The following is a 24026-nucleotide window of genomic DNA, read 5'->3' on the forward strand; positions in this document are numbered from 1 at the left end:
GCTGGGGAACCTGCATGGGACTGAACTAGGCCCTCTGAATGTGGATGACAGTTGTGTGGCTTGATATGTTTGTGGGTCCCCTGGCAATGGGACCAGGACTTATCCCAGGTACCCATTCCCTATGGTGCGATGCCTGACTCAGCCTTGATGTGGGGGGAGGAGCTTGGTATGCCAGACTGTGTTGACTACCCAAGGGAGGCCTTACTCTCTATGAGGAGAGGCTGGAGGTGGGGGTGGGGGAGCAGGAGAAGGGGATGGAAGGGGAAACAGGGGTTGGTATGTAAAAGGAAAGAAAAAATTTTTTTCTTTCTTTTTTTTTAATTAAGAAATTTTTTAGCCGGGTGGTGGTGGCACATGCCTTTAATCCCAGCACTCGGGAGGCAGAGGCAGGCGGATCTTTGTGAGTTTGAGGCCAGCCTGGACTACTGAGCAAGATCCAGGAAAAGTGCAAAGCTACACAGAGAAACCCTGTCTCAAAAAACCAAAAAAAAAAAAAAAAAGAAATTTTTTATTCATTTTTACATACCAATCACAGATCCTCCTCTTCCCTCCTCCTGCCCCTCCAGCCTTCCCCCTTCCCAATCCGTTCCCCATTCCCTCTTACTAGAAGGTAAGGCCTCTCATGGGGAGTCAGCAGAACCTGGTACATTCAGTAGAGGCAGATGCAAGCCCCTTCCCCTTGCCTCAAGGCTGTGCTAGGTGTCCCACCATAGGTAGTGGACTCAAAAAAGCCAGCTCATGCACCAGGGATGGGTCCTGATCATACTGCCAGGGGCCCCTTAAGCAGATTAAGCTACACAACTGTCTCGTTTATGCAGAGGGCCTAGTCCAGTCCCATGCAGGCTCCACAGCTGATAGACTAAAGTTCATGAGTTCTCACTAGCTTAGTTTGGTTGTCTCTGTAGGTTTCCCTATCATGATCTTGATGCCCCTTGCTCAGAGAATCCCTTTTCCCTCTCTTCAAGTGGACTCCTGGAGCTCAGCTTGGTGCCTGGCTGTGGATCTCTGCGTCTGCTTCCATCAGTTACTGGAGAAAGACTCTATGATGACTGTTAGGGTATTCACCAATCTGACTACTGGGGTAAATAAAAAAATTATATATAAAAAAAAAGCCTCTGTGTGTGGTTTATTTGGGAGCTGGATGGTGGGCCCCCCAAAAGAGCAGAAACAACCAACATCACCAGTGAATGAGAATAGATAAGGATTTTCATTGTGGTTGGCTCCTGGAAGACCAGCTTCATGGGAAGATAAAATCTAAGTGTGGAATTCCTGTTAGTATACTTTAGACAATTCACACAGAGCAACTTTACTTATTCACATACACTAAGTACACAAAGGCTTTAGCAAAACTTCTTAGTATTGTCCACAAGTTCTTTTGGAATAAAATAGACCACTCACAGGGAAAGTGACCAATCCCAACTCAGTAGGAAAGAACACTTGAGAGTTCTATCTGCCAACTTTTAAATATTAAAAACTGTGGGTACTGGGGAGACAGCTCGGTAGTTATTTTTATTTATGTATGTGTTTGAGTGTTTGCCTGCATGTATGTTTATGTACCCAATGAGGCCAGAAGAGGGCGTCATATACCCCAGAACAGGTAACAGACAAACCATATGAGTGCTGGGAACTGAACTGGGTCCTCTGCCAGAGCAGCCACTGCTCTTTACCATCTCTCCAGCCCCTAACCTGCTCTTTTTAAAAAATCATTCATAGGGCTGGAGAGATGGCTCAGGTTAAGAGCATTGACTGCTCTTCCAGAGGTCCTGAGTTCAATTCCCAGCAACCACATGGTGGCTCACAACCATCTGTAATGAGATCTGGCGCCCTCTTCTGGCCTGCAGCCATACATGCTGTATACATAATAAATAAACAAATCTTAAAAAAAAAATCATTCATTCCTCAGCCAAATCCTTAGGAAATCTGAACAAAGTACACAATATTGTCTGCAGCTTTTATCAAAGGTTGACTGAGGATCGTCTCACGAAGACTGCTTCTGCATCTCAATGAAGGGACTTTTAAAAACCGAACCTTGCATGAGTCACATCACCTAGGTGGAAATTAAATGCCAGTGCTCATGCATTTCTTTATTTACTTGTTCTCTGTTCCTTGGAAAGCAATGAGTCCCTTTGCTACAAAGTGGGGCCATAATGAGAAGGAGGACACAGGTGCTGTCCACAAATAATTCATAACGTAAGCAGGAAATGGGCAAGTAAATCAGCAATTACATGGTAATGGACTGCACAGTGTACTGTGCGAGTGCTTTAGAAGACCACCCGACCCTGACTGCAGGCCCAGGATGCACTGGGGGCTAAACAGGGGTGGTAGATGACAGCAGCTGGAAATCTATCAGGAGAACTAGAGACAGAGGAAGCTGGGACCGGGAACAACGCTTAGGGGACCACAGTCAAAGAGAAGAGGAAACAAGTGTTTCTGGGAAATTGCACCAAGTTCCACATGGATCCATCAGGATGGGAGTGCAGACAGACGAGGCTAGAAGGTCCAAAGGACACAAGCCAAGTCACGAGGGCCCTGAAGAACCTTGACAAGTGGTGGGCTTTCCATTCTGGTCATGGGACATGGAGAAATCAAATCAGCACAGAGCAGGAAGCTTCCTCTCCGCTGGCTACTGGGTTCTCAGGAAGGAAGAAACCGTCCCTTCGAGCTCTCTCACTTCCTGTCTCCGCTCAGTTTCTCTCTCATGCCTGGGCTCCATGTGATGCCACCCTCCATGTGATGCCACCCGAAGGCTGCCATCAAGGCTGAGTGGATGTCGGCCAAACTTCTGGACTTCTGAAACGGTGACCTAGAGAACCCTCTTTGTGTTAGACGTTACCCAAGCTCAAGTGTTTTGTAACAGTCCATGCAAATGGCCTGAGACAGAAGCGTTCCAAACCCAGGTATTATAAAACAGGAATGAAAGACCCTGGTCCTTCAGACGCTTACACACTTTATACAATACTGCTCGGCACACCGTGAACACAAATGTCTGTGGTTGGTACCCAGTTAGTGCCCTCCTCTACACCAAATGGTGAAGACTGCAGCAATAACAAAAAAGATTGACTGCTCAATTGATTTACCCGTAAAAAATCAAATTAAAATCTTTCCCCATAGAGTTCAGGCCGGTGCTTCATTTAAGATGATTGATTTTTTTTTTTTTAGCTATTATTTAAAACCTATAAATTCTACACAAATACTATTTAATTGCCCAAGTCTAAGATTCTACTTCCTTCTTCCATCAAATATGATTTAGTAAGTGCTAGATAATTTAAAAGTTTAATGACTTATTTTTTTCTGAAATTAAAATCTGTAAGCATTTTTTTTCCATCTAAAATGACAATCTAAACTAGTTGGCTGTCTAGAATCAAGCATTAATTCAGGGAGATTTTTTACCAAGTACACTGACACGAATTTTACATCACTCCTTCAAAGGATAAGCTACTCTTTACTATGAGTTCTGTTCATATTTCTCAACTGTCAAGTCTCCTTTTCTAGTGAAGGAACCACCTGAAAGAGTCCCCATGCTGGAACAGGCCTCAGCACTGCAGACCATTTCTGCCTGTGTGGAGAGAAAAGTCTAACGTTTAAAACACAGTTAGTTCTCTCTGAACCCAGGGGCTCCACATCCGTGGACTCTGCCCACCACAGATGAAAAAATATTTATTGAGGTTTATCCTTTTCATCATCCTGTAAAGAACACAATCTAAAACTACTTCTAGCAAGGCACAGTGGTACACACATGGAATCTTTCACCACTCTGGAGGCAGAGGGAGGAGGAGGAAGTTCTGGGCCCGCTGGAGCCACACAATCAGATCCTCACCTCGGAAGAAATTCTTTCGTAGCATATATGTTGTACTATGTATTAGAAGTGACCGGGAATGGATTTAAAGTTGGCGAGAGTGTGGGCACAGGACACATGCCAATGTCACACTCTATCTAATAGGCCTTGAGCACCTGCAGGGGTTTCTGGACCCTACCCTCGGGGGTTAGTAGAGATGCGGAGAGACAGGAGATGGTGCACTCACCCGCCTCCTCCTGTGACGTAGCTGTAACCACCTGTGCCCAGGCCGTAACCATAGCGCTCACCCAGAAACACTGCATCCCTGGAGTCGTAGCAGCTGAGCAAATGTCGGAGCCTGGAGATGCTGAGGAGCAGAGAGAGGACTTACTTAACTCTAATGTGGCTTCAGAATGGGTCGTGTAGAGGTGGATTTTAAAAGACTCCTCCCCCAAAAAATATGAACACTCTATATTAGAAGAGAAGGCGAGACGTCAGAGGTGCCCTCCATCCAGTTTGAACTCAGCCCTGCCAGACACAGGGGCTTCGCAGGGTGGCAGGGAATGACTAAAGGTAGTCAGATTGCTGTAATTCTCCTCTGCCAGGCTGTTTCCAAGTGAGTGTCACTCGACCTCACCTCTTCTCAAACGGACAAGGTTGTTTTAACTCTTGATGGCCAAAAAAAGAGCTTCCGAAGGGCAAGGGGGCTTGGGGGTTTCTTGTCAGGCTGGGGCCAGTAGGTGGGGCCAGCTGGGTTAGTCCGGTTTCCCCCACAAACCCTTGGAGTATGCTGCCTTTCCTCAACTTGGGGGCCTACCTGTCCTTGTACAGTGTCGACAATGGCAGCTTACAGAGGCCGGAGAGAATGCCACAAGCTGTAAACACAGCTGCAGTGAGGTGAATAAACCCAATTGTGGGAAAATAAGACAAAAAACTCATTTTAAAAGCAACAGGCAGGCTGATATAACAAAGGCAAGAGCTCCCCTGTTTTTAAGCATTAGATCATTTTGAGCTGGGTGCAGTGGGTCACGTTTTTAATCCCAGCAGTTGTGAGGCAGGGATAGGCAGACCTCTGAGAGTTCGAGGCCAGCCTAGTCTACACAATGAGTTCTAGGTTAGCCAGAGAAGGAAGATAGAAAGGAAGCTGGGGGGGGGGGATGAAGGAGGGAAGGAGGGAGAGAGGAAGAGAGAAGGGGGAGAGTGGGCGGAGGGAGAGAAAAGAAAACCAATGATAACATTAGAAATGCCTTCCGGAGGACTCCCCTACTCTAGAGAATTCCAGGTCATCCACCACGAAGTCTTAACTTTCCCTTAGAACATTGGCCAGTGATCCTTAAAACAAGTTTTTGCATAGCCCATAACTTTGGGTTAAAATGTTAAAGGGCTAAACTTCAAGATGCCTCTGAGACCCTGATCCATGAGGTCAAGGGCTCTCAGGTGGGTGGCACAGGCTCTGAACTGCATCAGAACACTGCCAAATTAATACAGGTGTCCCAGATGCTCACTGTCCCCCCAACTTGAGAAGAGTCTCGGTGACGAGGAAGAAAAAGCCAAACATACAAGAAGAATCCATCCATTACCCTTTCTCGACACTACATAGAAGGATGTATGTATGGATGGATGGATGGATGGACAGAAGGATGGATGGATGGATGGATGGATGGATGGAAGGGTGGGTGGGTGGGTGGGTGGATGGATGGATGGATGGATGGATGGATGGATGGATGAAGGATGGATGGGTGGATGGATAGATGGATGGATGGATGGATGGATGGATGGATGGAAGGATGGATGGATGGATGGATAGTGATAGATAGATAGTGATAGATGACAGATAGATAGGTAGATAGATAGATAGGTAATAGATGATAGATAGATAGATAGATAGATAGATAGATAGATAGATAGATAGATAGATGATAGAAGATGACAGGCAGACAGACAGACAGATAATGGTAAAGCTGTGAGTGGGGAAAGCAACTTTACTGTATAAGGATGAGACAAAAGCAGCTGCAAACCCTCCACACAAGTGTGCACTCCAGGGGCTTACAAGTTTACAGGCAGGCTTGGAATGACTGGAGGCCACGGCCTTTGCCGATGTTCGCACTTCTGAGTGAGCATAAAACATGTTCTGGTTTTTGGCATGAAGGTTATAGATTCAAAGTGTACCTAATTTGGAATTTGGCTTCAAGAAGCCATCTGAGAAATTAATCTGTATGGGGAGGCTGACTGTATTTGCTGATGGAGGATCCACACTTGGGGATTTCTAAGGGTTCAGTCTGTAAAAGACCAAAATACCCCAAAATTTCTAGGGAAAACAGGAATTTCTTGAGCTTAAAAAGACAGGGGAGTTGGAACAGTAGATCAACACTGAGCACTGGCTGCTCTTGCAGAGGACCTGGGTTCGGTTCCCAGCACCCACATGGCAGCTCCCAACCATTGAACTCCAGTTCCACAGGATTCAGCGCCCTCTTCTGACCTCCACAGGTACTGCATGCATGTGGTACACATACATACCTGTAGGCAAAATACTCATAGACCTAAAATAAAACATGCTTAAAAATTATAAAATTTTAAAAAGAGAATTATTTTTCTCTTCTTCCTACATATTGTGAAATTATCAATTCCACCTACAACATTCCGTATTTTAAGGCTGAAGTGATTTAAGATTCCTCTGGGCTTCTCCACCACACTGCTTCACAGCTTAGAGACCACAAATGGAGTCTGATCATTATCACCCACTTCAGATGAAGCACATAGATTTCAACTCCATCTATGGGGATTTGGCCCAGGAAAAGCATTTCACTTAGCAATCTGTTCCCATTTCAGGCACTTCTGAGTTTCAGCCATGTAGGACAACAGCACATCCGTCCGTGCTCTCCAGCAAGTCCCACCCGTGCTGGATGAGTCGAGCTGGGCAGTATAGAGGATTTCCCGCAGAACACCGACCTTTCGATGCCAGAGGATGCTCCATTCTGGCCTATTATGGGGCTGCATTTTACAATGATAGAAAAGCTACAAAAAAAAAACCAGGATGAAAGCCCCAAGGCCCCTTTCCCCAGATTTACCAATTATTTCCATTTACTTTAGGGTCTCATTTAAAGGCTGTCCTCTAAGTATATAAAAAAACCAACACACAAGCACGTACTATGGACTTTTTTCACTCTCCTGAAAGTGCTTACATTAGACCCCCTCCTTCAACCATCCTACTGTGTGCTTCCATCTCTTTAACATAAACTGTGTGTAGGTTCCAGCTGGCGCCTCCTCCCCCTAACGATGGCTGAGCACAGCCAGAAGGCAGTCAGTGGGGCAGTGACCTGGTCCACGTCTCCAGATGTTCAGTATCTTAAAACCATCCCATCCCTGCTGCCCTCTCATCACCAGAAGCAGCCATGCCTATCATAGCAGTTAGCCAGTCCCCGGATGAGAAGGACTCTCACCTGATTAGTGTGTCATCATCCACAATGACTAGCCATGCTATTTTGTCATGGCTGCGATTCAAAAATCTCTCCAAGATGGCAAAAGTTTTTCCACAATGACCTAGGAAAGGTAAGATGAAAACTGTAAATGTATTATTTGCTCTAAATATATATCATACATTTATTATTTATTTAGTTTGAATTTTAAAGTGATAGACGAGCCTGAATGCTGATATGCACAATAATGACTTGGAATTTCCCTAGAAATTAGCCTTCCCTAATTCTCATGTAAGCTGAATTAAACCCTTTCCTCCCTAAGTTGCTTCTGGCCATGGTGTTTATCACAGCAATGGAAACTCTTAGTAAGATAATACCTATAATCCTAGCACTCGGAAGGCAGATGCAGGAGGCTCATGAACTCAAGGCTAGCACACCCTGGGCTACATGAGACTCTGTCTCAAAACCAAACCAAACAAAAATGTTTTTCACTAGAAAGCTCTCCCATCTGGAAGGAAAACCTGGTAAACTCAGAACCACTTTCTAATCAAAATATTAACACCTATAATATTGCTTAGTGAATACTTGAGCCCTACAGAATGTGCCAAGTGCTCAGAGATTCCAAGTATGAACTAGACCACAGACTTGGGAGGACACAAGCATTGTGTGAGAAGCTGACAAATTAACTTGGCCCCGCCATTCCAGCCACAATGACTGTGGAGCAGGAAACCGCTCCTGGTCAACCATATTGTGACTGTCACATGCCCAATGCTAGGGTACAGCACATCCTGTCAGTAATGCACAGCCTCTGTGTCTGTACTTAAAGTCCCGTGTGAGAGCCAGTATACAGCCACAGGTAAAGACGCTCAGTGGAAACAGAGAGAGAACTACCACAAGAAATCCTAGTACTTACATCACAGCTTATGCTGACGTGCTGAACTGACACAGGACGGGATTGTAAAGGGGTAGTAAGAATTCAGGACCCACCTCTGTCCGTATTGGGAATTCCCAGGTCCACAGTAGGAATTGGACTTTCTGCGAAGTCACTGTAGTATTCAATAAGGCTTGCCTGTGCCGCCCATGTCCTCTTTACGATGGGGACTGAAAATAAAACACGGGGACTCTCACAGGCATGACCCAAAGAATGAAAATTTAAATGACAGCGTGACCCCGCAGAGAAGCAACACTCACTCTTTCTTAGTGTCCCAAGGCTTAGTGTTTATTCTGTACTGCAGGGAATGCCAGGGTTTGACCGGGGACTGACCACTCTACCTGAAGTACTGTTGACGGCCCCTTGTACACACATCCCATTTCACCTCCAGGTAATAAATAAAACGTTGTCTGATAATACTGCTTTGTTTAGATGAACTGTGAATCGTTTCCCTTTTTCCAACAGGTTATTTCATTTAATTGGTCTATAATGGATTCTTAAAATATTTTTGGAAGCTGAAAAGGTGGATCAGTGGTTAAGAGCACTGGCTGCCCTTATAGAGGACACAGCCCCAATATGGTGGCTCATAACTGTCTGTCGCTCTAGTTACAAGAGATCTGATGGCCTCTTTTTGTCTCCTTGAGCACCAGGTACCCATGTGGGGCACATACACACATGCAGGCAAACACTCACACACATAAAATAAATGTAAAATGTATTTTGTGTATGTGTGTGTATGGGCATGTGTAGGAGGTATGTGCGCATGCTTGTGTGAATATGAGCATCTGTCAGCACAGAGGTGAGTGGAAGGCTTGGCGTGCCCTCATCCATTTTTTATTCTATTTTCTGAGGCAGGGTCTCTCGCTGAGTCTGGAGTTCATGGTATTCAGCGAGGCCACATGTTCAAACACAGGAGCCCAAACTTTCCTCTACAGAATAAAATCACACTGAATCAAAGAAGTTTGCCATAGAGTTATTTTAAATTGGAGCAGAGTAAAAATTTATGATTCAAAAGTCATTATTCAAAGAAGAAGAAGAAATTGCAGTAGTGCAGGCAGTATAAATCTTTCTGGAGTCAGTGGGAGACATATCTCACTGGAAGAGACAGCAGAATAACCCACTTTACCCCATGAATTAACTTGCAAAACTGCCTCTTGTGACAGGTGACATTTGAACATTTTATAAACGTTCAATCCATTAAACGTGAACATGTGGCACAGTCAAGAGTGAAGGACTGGTCCAATTCTGAGGAATTCACTATTATCAACTGGCAAATGGACCCTTTCTCCAAGTGCAAGTCAGTGGCCACAAAAGGGAACTCCTGGGGTGTCTTTCTTCCCCAGAGAGTGTTAAAGACACATAAGTGTGTCAATTCCTTGTTTTTTTAAAGACTTCAGTGGGCCTAAGCTGGAAATCCATCCTTCCGGGCTGATCAAAAGCAACACTTGGAACACAGTCAGCCATTCCACAGCCAGGTCGGGTCCAGCAACCAGTGACTCTCCTCAGCCAATTCACACATCATGCCCTTGCCTGCTTGGGACATTTTAATGCAAGCCTATACCTGCGGCCTCTTTCATCAGAGATGGCAGCTACTAAGACACCGGCTAATAAAGCCACTCAGATCTGCCTCTCCTGGACAAGATCACGGCAGGAAAGACAGCAGGTGGGTTTTTTCTTTTCTTTTTATCTGGGAGCAACAGTGTTTGTTTTTAAGATTTGGGGAAAGCTATGAAAAAGGTCTAATGGCTGAGGAAATCACACTTAACCTTCTTAATTAGAGGGAGCCCACGGGAGACCATGTCAACCCTATCTAACGTGATGAACAAGAACCGCCTACTCCAGGAACATGAGGCGCGTGCACACGCACCACAGAACGAGGCAGAAAAAACGGAAGGGTTTCTGACAGCTCACATTGCAAAGTGAAGACCCAGCAACCCAAGAGGAAGTCATTGAGATGCATATTAAAAATCAGGGATCTTTTCCTTGCTCACATGCTTCAAATGGTGTCTACTCCTTAGAGAGAGAGAGAGAGAGAGAGAGAGAGAGAGAGAGAGAGAGAGAGAGAGAGAGAGAAGTACTTTTTGCTATGTTCTGAGAACTTAACATTCTATTTGTCAGAATCCGGGCAAATTCAGTAGCAGTGCTCTTTCGTGGTTAGGGATACAAGTAAAATCGTTAAAATATTTGAACCTGGTCTTGTTATCAGTTCATCGTGATGATATGAAAATTTGCATTCCATGTCCATTAACCCTTGTCATTCTCTCCCTCATCCTCTTCCACGGAGGTGATGGGAGGTCATGAAGCAGGTGTGCTCGCAAGGAGCAGCATGACCCACTCTCAATTTTTCAAACATATGGTTCCTTATCCGTTTTATAGTTTTACTTCCCCTTCACTGCCATTTGGCCTCTGTTCCTTCAAGGATTCCTGCCCCAGAGAACAGGAAAAGAGGAACATCAGTTCCTATCCCTGTGTCTTCGGCTTGGACAGTAATATGCTTTGATGGGGCCCACCCAGTGTGTGCTATGGGCCATGTGTGGGCTTCAGAGCCTTGCTGTCCTTCCTCATGGCCACTGCAAAGGCAAGGCCTGCTTGCACAGCTTCTGTCCAACCCCTGACTGGCCTTGAGCATAGCCAGGCATCGACATGAATATCAAAGACAGTTTATCACGGGAGGTTTGTAATACATGCAAGGAGTACTGTCAGGCTGGAGCAAAACACCCAAGTCCTCTATCCTGTTCTCAGTGGTGGGAGAGCAGCACTGGAGGTTCACTAAGGGAACACTGCTGTCACCTCTGAGTCAGATGAACCAAGTGCACCTGGGGCTGGAGAGACAGCTCAGCGGTTTACAGCACTTGCTGCTCTTGGCTGTATTCAATTCCCAGCACCCACAAGGCAGCTCACAACCAGACTAACTCCAGTTCCAGGGAACCTGACGCCCTCTTCTGACCTCCACAGGCACTGGGCATTAAATCAATAATCAATAAGTCAATAAATCAATAAATCCCAGAATCTACCTCTGGGTGGAGACATGCCATTGTCTCCTCCAATTGGGCAGGTAAAGACCCACCCCTCAGGAAGCCAGGTTCACCTTCAGCCATGCTAAAGAGGTGGGAGGAATAATTATCCCTTCAATAAGACAACGTCCTCTTCCTTCCCAGAGTTCCTGCCCCCACACAGTCATTACAGGCCTCCCTGTGAGCTTCTGCTGGGTCTGCCCACCTTCAGGAAAGTGTAACTTCTCTTTCTGGTGTTCTCCTTTCTCCAGAAGCTGGCTGGAGCCCAAGCGTGCTTTCGCTGGTACTCACGATTCCTCACACTTTTCCTAAAGCTCCCTCCCTGACATGGCTCCTTCTCCATCATGTGGCTGACCTCCATGCCTACTCAGCTCAGATGCCATGACCTCTTCGCTCTCTCCCACATCCAGGCTGCTGCCAAAACTTACAGCTTGCCTGCTTTGGAAGTTTCCTTTTAAACACTAATTAAATTGTCTTGGGGTTTCTGCTTATGTCTGGTCTTAAATTCTCTTATTAACGAGACTAAGAACCCCAAAAGGGAACCCTGGTTTCCCTGGTAACATGTGGTGACTATCACAGGACTCCCCCACATTTCTGATAATAAGAGGCCGTGGGATGTAGATCACCTGTCTCTACAAAATTAAGGGTATCACAGTTATTGTCATAGCATAAGGAACTGTCAACATAAGGTCAGATTAGTGAATGGCTGTAATACACAGAGAGAGAGAGAGAGAGAGAGAGAGAGAGAGAGAGAGAGAGAGAGAGAGAGAGAAGAAGGAGGAGGAGGAGGAGGAGGAGGAGGAGGAGGAGGAGGAGGAGGAGAAATAATTATGGCATTGTCTATCACTGACAGCATAACTGGTCAGTCTGTGAGCCAACTGGTGGCTAGATTAGAGTTTTTAACAAATTATTTTTATTATTTTAAAATTATATGTGTGTACGTATACCTGCATGTGGGTAGGTGTACATGAGTGCCAGAGGTGTCAAATCCCCTGGAGCTGGAGTTACAGATGGGTGTGAGCTGCCATGTGGGTGCTGGAACCTGAACCTGGGTCCTCTGGAAGAACAGCCAGTGCTCTTTAGCCATTCCAGCACCTCAAAGATATTTTTCAAAATCACCCTACAGAGCCCTTCCAAATATTAAATTTAGGTTAAATTTATGATAAATAAAAGTCTTATTTCAACTCCTTTATTGATTTTTAACAGTATGTAAGCCTCCTGGCATAATAAATACATATATTTACTCAGTCAGATTTAATAGATTTGGGATTTGACATGACAAATTTAGGCAAGTCTAAAGATATGATTAATGCACTTTTACTGGTTTTTAATTGGTGAATATGTCATAGGTCACACTATAAATCCAAATTAGGGTATTCTTTCATTTAAAAAATCTTCTCCCTTAAAATATAACCTATGTGGGTTGCATTACTGCATAAAATATATACAAATTTCCCAACACTCTAATCCCATGACCATGACAGCTGCATTAGGAAGCTTCATATATACACACAACACCCTGTGCAATCAAATCACTCTTCATAAAATGTGCTAAAATTAGAACATACAAAAGAATGTTTGATTCTGAGCACCAATGTTCAAATAAAACATAAAAAGAAGAGTTGTGTCAACTATATTTGGGATGGGTCTTTTCTTTTAACATTGTCCTTACAACCGGCAAAACTATAATGAAATAGCATAAATGAAGAAAACATTTATCCGCACACCAGGTTTTCTGTACATCATGCCACGGTTTCTAGAGTGACCTTTTTTTTCCCCTCTTTTCCAACACAGATACTCAATGAGCAAATCCGTGGACCTTCATTAAAAAGTACCAATGTGAGCTGAGTGGTGGTGGTGCATGCCTTTAATCCCAGCACTCGGGAGGTAGAGCCAGGCTGATTTCTGTTAGTTCCAGGCTAGCCTGGGCTACAGAGTGAGTTCCAGGAAAGGCACAAAGCTGCACAGAGAAACCCTGTCTAAAAAAAAAAAAAAAAAAAGTACCAATGTGTACATGTAAAATAAATACAAAAGGAGATTTTCTTGTGGGGATCGTACTACCTTGGAAGCCCCTCTGGTAGTCTCCACACAGTTCAGACACTGAGCCTGCACACAGTGGGAACCTTTACAGAACAGACTATCACCCACACACCATCACACACCATCTCCAAGGCTGCCACAGCTGGGTTTCCCATTGTCGATTTAAAGTGCTGATCTCAACAATATTATTAGAGCTGTAACCACTCATACTTCAGTACTAAATTGCCTCTCCTAAGTCATCTCTCAGGGATTGGAGCGGCCCAGCAAGGAACCTGATTAAACAACCACTTTCCCAGCTGAGTGAGTGGTGGTGGCACACGCCTATAGTCCCAGCACTCGGGAGGCAGAGCCAGGCGGATCTCTGTGAGTTTGAGGCCAGCCTGGTCTATGGAGCGAGTTCCAGGAAAGGTGCCAAAGCTACATAGAGAAACCCTGTCTCGAAAAACAAAAACCAAAAACCAAAAGACAACCACTTTCCCTTTCACTAGCGAGATCTCCCATCTTGAATTTGCACCTGGCTTGCACTGTTTCAAAGACATTTTGGATCTTGAAAGTTCAAGGAAAATGAATAGCCCAAAACCTACTTCTATCACCGTGAAATTTCTTGCATGTTTTCACTGCAACAAAAACCTCCTCCTTTTTCACTGGTGTTCCCTAAAAGGGGGAAGAAAGAAAAGAAACAAATTACACATTTGTGGTCAGCATTACCTAGACTTCACGCCAATGCTAGATCTTACATCTCTAGTTAAAATTCATCCGTGTCATGGCTATCTATTCTATCTATGGTCGTTTTAGGAAAGAGAGGGGATGTGTGTGGAATCTGACAATGAAGGCTCTGGAGTCAACCAGCACTGAACCTGCATCCCAGTTTGGCTCTGGACCTACATCAAGTTCAGCCCTGAACCTATCTCCCAGTCCAACCCTACACTTGCGTCCAAGCTCAGTCTTGGGCCCATACCCCAGCTCAGCCCTGGCCTGTACCCCAGCTCAGTCCTGGGCCCGTACCCTAGCTCAGCCCTGGGCCCGTACCCCAGCTCAGTCCTGGGCCCGTACCCTAGCTCAGCCCTGGGCCCGTACCCTAGCTCAGCCCTGGGCCTGTGTACCCCAGCTCAGCCCTGAACCTGTACCCAAGCTCAGCCCCGGGCCTGTACCCCAGCTGAGCCCTGGGCCTGTACCCCAGCTCAGCCCTGGTCCTATACCCCAGCTCAGTCCTGTACCTACATCCCAGGTCAGCCCTGAATCTGTACCCCAGCTCAGCCCTGGACCTGCATCCCAGCTCAGCCCTGCAGGCCGTGCATTGTATGAACACATTCCGTAAGCTCTCTGAACTTCATCTGGTCACTCAGAAGGCAGCAGTGAGAACCACCAGAAGGCTGTTGTCACTACTAACTTAACTAAGCACATGGTAGGTAACTAACACACGTTAGTTCTTGCCTTTCATCTTCTCAACTGGTGGAGACGCTGACAAAGGGGAAGAAAAGAGGATGATTTCATGCAAAGGTGGGAGAAATCTGCTTCTCTGGGTCTGGCCACACTTGGGGCTGAAAGTCACGGATGACCTCTTTACTGTCCTCTCAAGTCTAGGCCATGCGTGTCTGCCCTCTGCTACAGAGAGAACTGCTTCAAATCCCTGGTGGGAGGGAATTCACACGGGTGGGAAGCAGGCACCGAGGAACCTGAGGACCGAGCACACCCAAGGACATCAACTGCTTGTTGCGGGCAGATGTGCTGACCCGCTTACTGGTTAAAGTTTCTGTCTAGTTGACACAAACCAGAGTCACCTGGGAAGGACTCTCAATCACGAAACTGCTTCCGTCAGACTGGCTGGTGGGCATGTCTCTGGGACATTCTCTTGATTAAAGACTGAGGTGGGAGGGCCCAGACCCTGTGTGCCACTGGGGGTGGCATCCCCCCTGGGCAGGCGGTCCTGGGTTCTATAAGAAAGCAGGCTGAACAAACCATGGGGAACAAGCCAGTCAGCAGTGTTTCTCCAGGTTCTCTGCTTCAGTTCCTGCCTTGAGTGCCCTGTCATCAGTGGTGGACAGGACGGGCAAGCCAAACAAACCCCTTCCTTCCCAACTTTCGTTTTGGTCATAGTTTACCACAGCAACAGAAAATATACTAACCACCCCCCCATCTGTCTTCAGCCTGTAATAACAGTCACGGTGACGCCATCACTTTGAGGTGGGGTTGGTCCACAGTGATGAACCCCAGCTCTGTCCTGCTACTGAAGGTGCCAAGAGTATAACAGACCAAACAGGTTTTGTGTCTAGGAAGACTAGCTGCCCACTGGGAACTGCAAATATTACAGGTCCCCTCTGCTGGCACACTGTGCGTGCGTGTGCGTGTGTTAAGATGGTACACACAGCCTTCTTCACAACTTGCCTGAGAACACACACATACACACTGTATGAGGGTGTTGAATGTATTTTACCTGACAAGAAAAAAAAAAAGGGATTAATAATTTAGTAAGTTTCGGAGTCTCCGGGTCCATAGGTTTTCATGGGAACTAAGTGTCCTATCAGGGTTCTGATTGTTCCAGGTGAAATCAAAACCAAGATCACGTGCTGAGAGAGTGGTAGGGGCAGGCATGTGGACAGACCTCAGGTGTCACAGAAAATGCCCACACTCACCTTCTAAGAAGCGGAACAGAAATTCCCATCACCACACATCAACAAAGGGTATGACTGTGGTAGAATATTATTTTAAGGTGTGTTACTTCTGTTTATGTTGCATTTGTTTAACTCTGTGAAGCTGTTACTGTCCCTGTCTAAAACACCTGATGGTCTAATAAAGAGCTGAATGGCCAACAGAGAGGCAGGAGAAAGGATAGGCAGGGCTGGCAAGCAGAGAGGATAAATAGAAGGAGAAATCTGGGAGGAGAAAAAGAAGTAGTTAGCCAGAGAAGGAGGAGGACTCCAGGGGCCAGCCACCCAGCTCCACAAACAGCCACCCAGCTCCATACACGGCCACCCAGCTTCACACACAGCCACCCAGCTCCACACACAGCCAGCCACAGAGTAAGAAACAAAGAAAAATATACAGGAGTAGAGAAAGATAAAAACCCAGAAGCAAAAGATAGATGGGATAATTTAAAGTCAGGGAAAGCTAGCAAGAAATAAGCCAAGCTAAGGCCAGGCATTTATAAGTAAGAATAAGCCTCCATGTGTGATTTATTTGGGAGCTGGGTGGCGGGCCCCCCCAAAAGAGCAGAAACAACCAACAACATGACCATGGGTTGAGAGACAGAAAAAGCTGGAGTGAGAGGTGCTGAACCCAGCTTGCTGTTCTCATTCTTGCAGGGAGGCTTCTCCAAGTGCCCAACAACACTGCATTCTCCAAGTGCCCAACACTGCATTCTCCAAGTGCCCAGCTCTGCAGTGGATGCTCCTTCAGGGGTCCCAGATGGAGCTTCCCTTCCCTGGCTCTAGCCTGGAAAAGCCACACCGAAGTGACTAAGAGCATTAACTGCTACAGAATCTTTCAATTTCCAGAACATCTGGCCCCTCAGGTAGCTCCAGGAGGTGCAGCCTATCTCCTTAGTCTTCAAACGCAAAGCATAGCAAAGGCTGTGAGGTGGTTGTGAGCAGCCTCAGGAAAGCAATGTTAACGTGCTGCAGCTGGGGGCGGGGAGGACAGAGAAAAGAGAAGAGAGGGAAAGACAGGGAGAAAGGGGTAAGGACAGAGGGATGGATGTACACTCAGCCTTTTCTATAACTGGCCTAGAACAACACCCACTGGATGAGGTTGTTGAATGTATTTTCCCTGACAGGAAAAAAAAAATTAACTAATAAGTTTCAGATTCTTCATGTCCATGGTGGGAGCACAGACACACACACAGACACAGACAGACACACACACACACACACACAGACACACACACACACAGACACAGACACACACACACACACACACACACACACACACACACACACGTAGAGACAGAGAGGTGGGGCTCCACAGTGTGCCAGTAGGGACCTGTAATGTTTGCAGTTCCCAATGGGCAGCTAGTCTAGACATAAAGATCTATTTGCTCTGTAATGTTCTTGGTACCTAGCGTAGCAGGCCTTTCATGACGAAGCCCTACTCAGCACACATACCCTTCCTACCCATCGTCCACTGCACCTCCTTCTCCTGCCAGTGCCCACTGCACCTCCTCTCCCTGCCAGTGTCCACTGCACCCCCTTTCCCTGCCAGTGTCCACTGCACCTCCTCTCCCTGCCAGTGCCCACTGCACCCCCTTTCCCTGCCAGTGCCCACTGCACCTCCTCTCCCTGCCAGTGCCCACTGCACCTCCTCTCCCTGCCAGTGCCCACTGCACCTCCTCTCCCTGCCAGTGCCCACTGCACCTCCTCTCCCTGCCAGTGCCCACTGCACCTCCTCTCCCTGCCAGTGCCCACTGCACCCCCTTTCCCTGCCAGTGTCCACTGCACCTCCTCTCCCTGCCAGTGCCCACTGCACCCCCTTTCCCTGCCAGTGTCCACTGCACCTCCTCTCCCTGCCAGTGCCCACTGCACCCCCTTTCCCTGCCAGTGCCCACTGCACCCCCTTTCCCTGCCAGTGCCCACTGCACCTCCTTCTCCTGTTCACATATCTGCATTCTCTAAGACACTCTTTGGGAGACGACACTTCCACCTTCCAGCACGCTATCCCTTGAATGACCCTTCTGTTTCCCACTAGCTCTTGCCTCCCCCACACTGGCTGTCCCGTGGTGAGCAGATGGACCTGGGTCCAGGAACGCTCACTCTCCATGCATCTCTCCTCTCCATACAGAAGGTGGGAGTATCAACGTACTTACCTATAAGGCATATGGCATATGGCTGCAGCCTGGCTCAGAGCAAAAGCTGGTTTATTTTTAAGGAAGTGAATTACTAGGCTGTTATGTCCACAACATGCAAATGTTATACACACAATATGTGCATCCTCCTTTACTCTGCAGGGAAGGGTTGCTCCTCTTTACTTACACAAAGTGGTAGAAAAGAATAGAACGTGGTGGCGCAGTGGGGGCCAGCATGGTCGGTACAAAACTCAGGCACGGGAGTGAGGGCAGGGCCTCCACCCTTGTCCCAGATGTAGAGGGCAATCTGCTCAAGACAAGAGAGTGTTAGAGAGGAGAGAGCTAAACAAAAACCACAAATCTAGGAAGGTACAACGTGCCCCAAGGGGCAGCAGGATACGCCTTCTAGAAAAAGCATTAGCTTGAACAATGTCAATTTGCTTATATTCAACAGAAAACACCTCCCAGTTTAAAAAAAAATGGTAATGCCACATAGATGGATCTGATCAATCAGCAATGAACAGTTAACCATGAACCATGCAGAAAAAAGTCACAAAGATGACAGGAAGTAGTTTCAGGAAGTGCGGGCTGAGTCAGCACAAAAGCCAGTGCGAGGAAACACCATGCAGTCTGGGACTCAGAACCACCAGCAGCCGACTTGCTGGAAACACCTGTGGTGGCAGGAATGCAAACAGTCCCAGAGGCTCCTCCATCTGGATGCTGGCTTCCCAGCCGGTGGAGCTGCTTGGGGAGGATTAGAGGGTGTGGCCTTGGGAGCTCCAGGAATCTGCCTGGCCCTGCCTCGCAGCACTGGGATGACAACCGGGCTGCCGTGCCAGACTCTTTATGTGTGTGCTAGGGATCTGAACTCAAATCCTCATGCTTACCCAGAGCACTTGACCAACTAAGCCAGCTGCCCAGACTTTAAAAAAAAAAAAAAACGCGTTTTTTAAAGCTAAGTTGCAGTTGAAGAGTTTTAAATTCTCTTGCAATGGAGAAATACTCACAGATCATTGTGGCACATACTAAAAACATTCACAGAAATGATGATTGACATAGTGAACAGCCAGGAGCCAAGCAGGCACTCACTATCAAGAAAGAATAATAGTATGTTCATAAGAGACCACTATATGGGGCTAGAGATATGGCTCAGCAGTTACGAGCACTTTCTGCTCTTTTTTTTTTTTTTCTGAGCTGAGGATCGAACCCAGGGCCTTGTGCTTGCTAGGCAAGCCCTCTATCACTGAGCTAAATCCCTAACCCCCATTTTCTGCTCTTACAGAGGACCATGGTTCAGTTCACAGCACCCACACAGTGGCTCAGACCTGCCTAGAGCTCCATTTCCGGGAGATCTGATGCCCCTTTCTGGCCGCTGTGGGTACTGCACATACACGGTACATGTGCACACACACAGACAAACACTCATACACTCATACATAAAATAAAAATCAATCAATATTTTAAAAAGAAAGAGACAGAGAATGCTCTGGTTAGTGAAACTCCTTTGGCTATAGCTGCATACACCAACATAAATCAGCTCCCAGTTGCAGGAATGCTCCTGGGACAATTTCACCATCACAGAGTCCGGAAGGGGACAAAAGTGTTTAAGCACCCACGCCACATAGAGACATTTCCTAAGATGTTTTGGCATGCTTTTAAACAGTCACCTCTGGACCCATCTACTCACCTAAAATAGCAAAGAAGCATGAATCATGAGATCCAAACTCTCTCCCACCCACCCCCACCCCCTCTTCCACCCTGCCCCTGCTTCTCCACCTCCTGCTGGGAAATCATCTCAGTGGGGAGAACATGAGGGTGTGGGGGGGGAGGTACTTTTAGGGGGTATTAAAATTTAAAAAAAAAAAAACTTTTAGTGAATATAACATTTAAAACACAACTTTTGCATCAAAACACCTGACTATTTTTCCTTCAGGACAGAGCTGGTAGCCAAAGTCATGACCTTTCCAGCTGGGGTGCATGTACAACCACTGAGCTCTGCCCCCAACAAAAGGGACAGATCCTTGATCATTAAGGCTTAGTCAAATCATGGCATACCTCATGCTTTAAGTCTATTGTGAAGTCGGACTTCAGGGGCTCGCTCTTTAACCTCTTGGTAAGCCTAGACAACAGAGACATTTGATTTTGTTATTTTAGATTTATGAGACTTTCTATCGTTGAGAACAGATGAAAATATAAATTATCAGATAAGAGCATGTGGTTTGGATGACAATACCAGTTTTCTTTCAGGTCACTTTTTTTCATTGAAAAAAAAAATTCTTCGTGGTTCCTTTCCCACACAGAATAAAGCCCCAGGCTCCTGCCTGGCCTGGGGGGCTCTGCATTTTACCAGCGTCCAGAGTCTTAATCCCTACGTGCTCCCTGGAGCACACGCGTCCTGGTCCCATCCAGTCCTCTATATAGTCTTCACTGAACAACCTTTTCATTCTTAAGACCAAGCATAAGGAACCGTCCCTGAAAGACTGCCCCTTACTACCCATCAGCACAAGCACTGCCATGATCCCTGAGTATGACGGTAAAGGGGGAGAAGTCTTCCTGTCACATAAGTTAGACCAAGAGCAAGCCACATTAATTCTCCACGTCTCTCCCTGTGCTGTCTGTAGGTCTCTGACAAAGGGCCTACACTTATTCAACACTGTAGGGAAAGGAACGGAGAACATCTCGTCTTAATTTTTTAAATTCTTACTCATTTTATTTCTGTGGCTGTTTTCCCTGCAGGAATGCCCATCACCACTTGCATGCAGTGCCCATGGAGGCCAGGAGGGGGCGCTGAATCCCTTGCAACTACGTATGGTTATGAAATGCTATGTGGGTTCTGAGAACCAAACCAGGGTCCTCTGGGAGAGTAGCCAGTGCTCTTAACTACTGAGCCATCTCTCCAGACCCTTGATCAAAATTTTAACCAGAGTTTACAAGGAAAGAATTTGCTGGCCCAGAATAGAACTCAAAATCACAATCAGATGTTACCTACTTATATCCGCATGCTGCTTCCAACATTTATGGTGAATAGCTGGTTTCTTTAAGGTCACTTTCAAACTGTTAGCTGTTTTCAGTGGGTGACCAACACAACACATACACACACACAGAGGGGAAGGGAGAGAGCAAGCTTTAATAATAATTGTTTAATAAATCTTGCCACAGACAGTTGCAATACTAGATGGGCTTAATTATCTTATTTTTTTTATTCCTTGTCTGCATCTGGGGAAAGCAATGCATAGTCTAAAGGACCAGAATTTGATTAATTGCTGTGGTAGAGTGTACATTTTTTTTTTTTTACTTGATTGTTTTGCTGACAGAAGAAAAGGAAGGAGGGAGGAAGGGAGGCAGGGAGTGAGGAAGGGCCGGATGGACAGACAGATGGACAGAGAAAGACCATGGTTATTGACTAAAGCTCTCATGTGTTGGTCACTGTTCTGTGTGGTAAGGAGCAGAGGACACTGAATACAGAGGTCACCTGGTACATGTTTCTCTATCTTGCCTGCATTGCAGGGACATGCTGGGAGCTTTCTGAACTCCAAGTAAAAAAAACCAGGCTCTTACCCCAGGTCCGTCAGCCAGTTTGGTACAGCTCTGATGAATACTTGTGTCCTTACATTCCTATGTTGACTACATAAGATTCCTCTTAGGAGGAGGGGCTTTCATCTTTTGGGGGGAGTGGGGGGTCAGTAGCCATCATAAAGGCATTTGCAGCCACCCAAAAGCAGTCCAAGGGAGCTGTGCGCTCTTCAGAGGTCACAGTGAGTTGGTGTTAGTGCTAATCTTAGAGGACAGGCCTCCTTGACAGCTACTGAAACTGTAAATTCCCTCATCTTGAACTTTCTAGCCTCCAAATGTTGTGGAATAATCTTATACACTGTGAAGATGTGTCTTTACCAAGGCACCTTCTGATTGGTTTAATAAAGTGCTGAATGGCCAATAGCTAGGCAGGAAGAGGTTAGGCAGGACTTCCGGTCAGAGAGAGAGGAAGAGGAGATGAATCTAGGCATGAGAGAGGTCCTAGAGGACATGCAGAGCAAACAGGAAATGCAAGATGGAAGAAAGGCAAAAAGCCATGAGGCAAAAATGTAGATTAATATTAATTTAAGTTATAAGAGCTAGTTGGACAAGCCTAAGCTATAGGCCAAGCTTTCATAATTAAGAGTAAGTCTCCGTGTCATTTTTTGTGAGCTGGTGGCCCAAAGAAAAATGTATCTACATCCAAACTCTCAGGCATACATACACCTTTCTTTCTTACAAATGACCTTGTTTGTGGTACTTTGTTATAGCCGGCCAGACTAAGAATCCTACACACAGCCACCATAGTGAAGCCCTGAGTTCTGCCCTACCTCAGCAGGAGCGTGCTTACATTGGGCGGCTGCAGAGTCTATACTGGGACAGAGGAAAATCACAAAACTACCAAACACGAATTGTGTCGTGCGGGTGTTTAGAACAGCTGTGAACTCACATGTGTGTGCTTCTCTACAGTAGCTCAAAACACTTTCAAGACCCCAAATTCTGGAAATAGGACATGCAATGAAAAACCAGAGAACCCTTCCATCTCTGAACAAAGGCCACAGATGTTTTCCAGACTTCCACCTTCCAAAGAAGAATTAATATAAGCTAACAAAAACCACATCTCTCCTCAGTTGAACTCAGTCAGTCACCTTTACTCTGCAGCTACACACACACACATGACTGCCCAGGCAGGGTGCCTTCCGGAGCTGGCCAGAGCCTGGCCCATGCTGCATCTGCATATTCAGTCCCTTAATTAGCATGCTTTCCAATCCCCGCAAGTCACCATTTCATTGTCTAACTGGTCTCAAAGTCACATGGCCGCAAAGGAGGGTCCCGCACAACCTCAGGACTCCTCCCTGTCCTCTGGCCCTTCGGTACCCTCTCTTGTCTCATGACTTATTAGTCACTTGATTTTGCCAGAAACTACTGGGAAGTAGACAGAGGGACTGATGTGTCTGCCTGGCTGCGGAAGGGACCCAGCTGAGGCCAGACCCTCCTGTTCATCACTTTCCCTCTCCCGAGGAACACCTCTGGCTGAAAGACTCTTCCGAGTCATCAGGAGCAAAACTCCGTGACATAAGACACTCCCCAAACCGTCTAATAAGCTCTTACTTATTTACGAGTGGGATACTAAGGGCCCAGCCAGCAGCGAAGTCGGGATATTTAAAGGCTGTAGGGTTCTCGGAGAAGGCGTAGTGGTGAATGATGGTCGATTCTTCGTCATGCAGCGCTTTTCCTAAAAACCACTCCTGTTAAATGAAAAGATGACGTACCATTGTTCTTGAAAAGCCACTTCATGTAAGACTGAAAACAAAGTAGTAGCACCACAACTAGTCAACTAAAATAGTAGAACTAAACTAGTTAGTTAACTAGATATCTTGGCAGACAGAGTCATTCATAAATTATGTATTTCTGCAGGATCCAAGTAAAAACATAATTAACCCAAGTATGACAATAAATCTATCATAATCTTTATACTTAAGAAGATAATTCAAGATCAGGTCATTGGTGTGGAAAAATATTAGACATCATTATAATATAAGATTTTTTTTCAATGTTCAAAAATTGTCTTATTGCCTACATTTTTTGTGTGCCATAAATATAAGGATGTCTTCTTCATTTTAAATTGCCTTATTATTTTGATTGCGCATTTGCACATGCGGATGTCAGTGAACAACTGTGTGTCCTTGTATTCAAACTTAGACAGTCTTGGCTACAGATGCCTTTACTCCTAAGCCATTTTGCCAGCCTAAGTGCTATTTTTATAGACTACTCCACGTAAGAGTAAAAGATACATTTATTTTTATTTTATGTGAACAAGTCTTCTGCCCATGTGTTTTGTCTGTGCACCACATGGCATGCAGTGCCCGTGCAGGCCAGAAGAGGGCGCCAGACCTCCTGGAACTGGAGTTAGAGAAGGTTGTGAGCTACCCGGTGGATGCTGGGATTCAAACGTGGGTCCTCTGCAAGAGCAGACAGTGCTCTTGACCACTGAGCCATCCTCCAGCCCCAACCACAGAGGTTTACAATAAATCTTTGAAAACTTCCTTCCAGAGTTCAT

The 24026-nt window shown here is 46.1% G+C and overlaps 1 protein-coding gene across 1 annotated transcript in view; it reads right to left on the bottom strand.

Annotated features, from left to right (window-relative positions):
• Positions 1–24026, bottom strand: part of B3glct (beta 3-glucosyltransferase) — a 134325-nt gene that overhangs the window by 15154 nt on the left and 95145 nt on the right. The window contains exons 8-14 of the mRNA XM_036172296.1: positions 23078–23214; positions 20009–20072; positions 18141–18260; positions 13761–13830; positions 8179–8292; positions 7216–7315; positions 4023–4142 (exon numbers count right to left, since the gene is read on the bottom strand). Of these exons, the coding sequence (XP_036028189.1) occupies positions 4023–4142; positions 7216–7315; positions 8179–8292; positions 13761–13830; positions 18141–18260; positions 20009–20072; positions 23078–23214 (725 nt within the window). The remainder of the gene's footprint in view (positions 1–4022; positions 4143–7215; positions 7316–8178; positions 8293–13760; positions 13831–18140; positions 18261–20008; positions 20073–23077; positions 23215–24026) is intronic.

Source organism: Onychomys torridus, chromosome 22 (assembly GCF_903995425.1).
Source record: "Onychomys torridus chromosome 22, mOncTor1.1, whole genome shotgun sequence".
NCBI classification, from domain to species: Eukaryota; Metazoa; Chordata; class Mammalia; order Rodentia; family Cricetidae; genus Onychomys; species Onychomys torridus.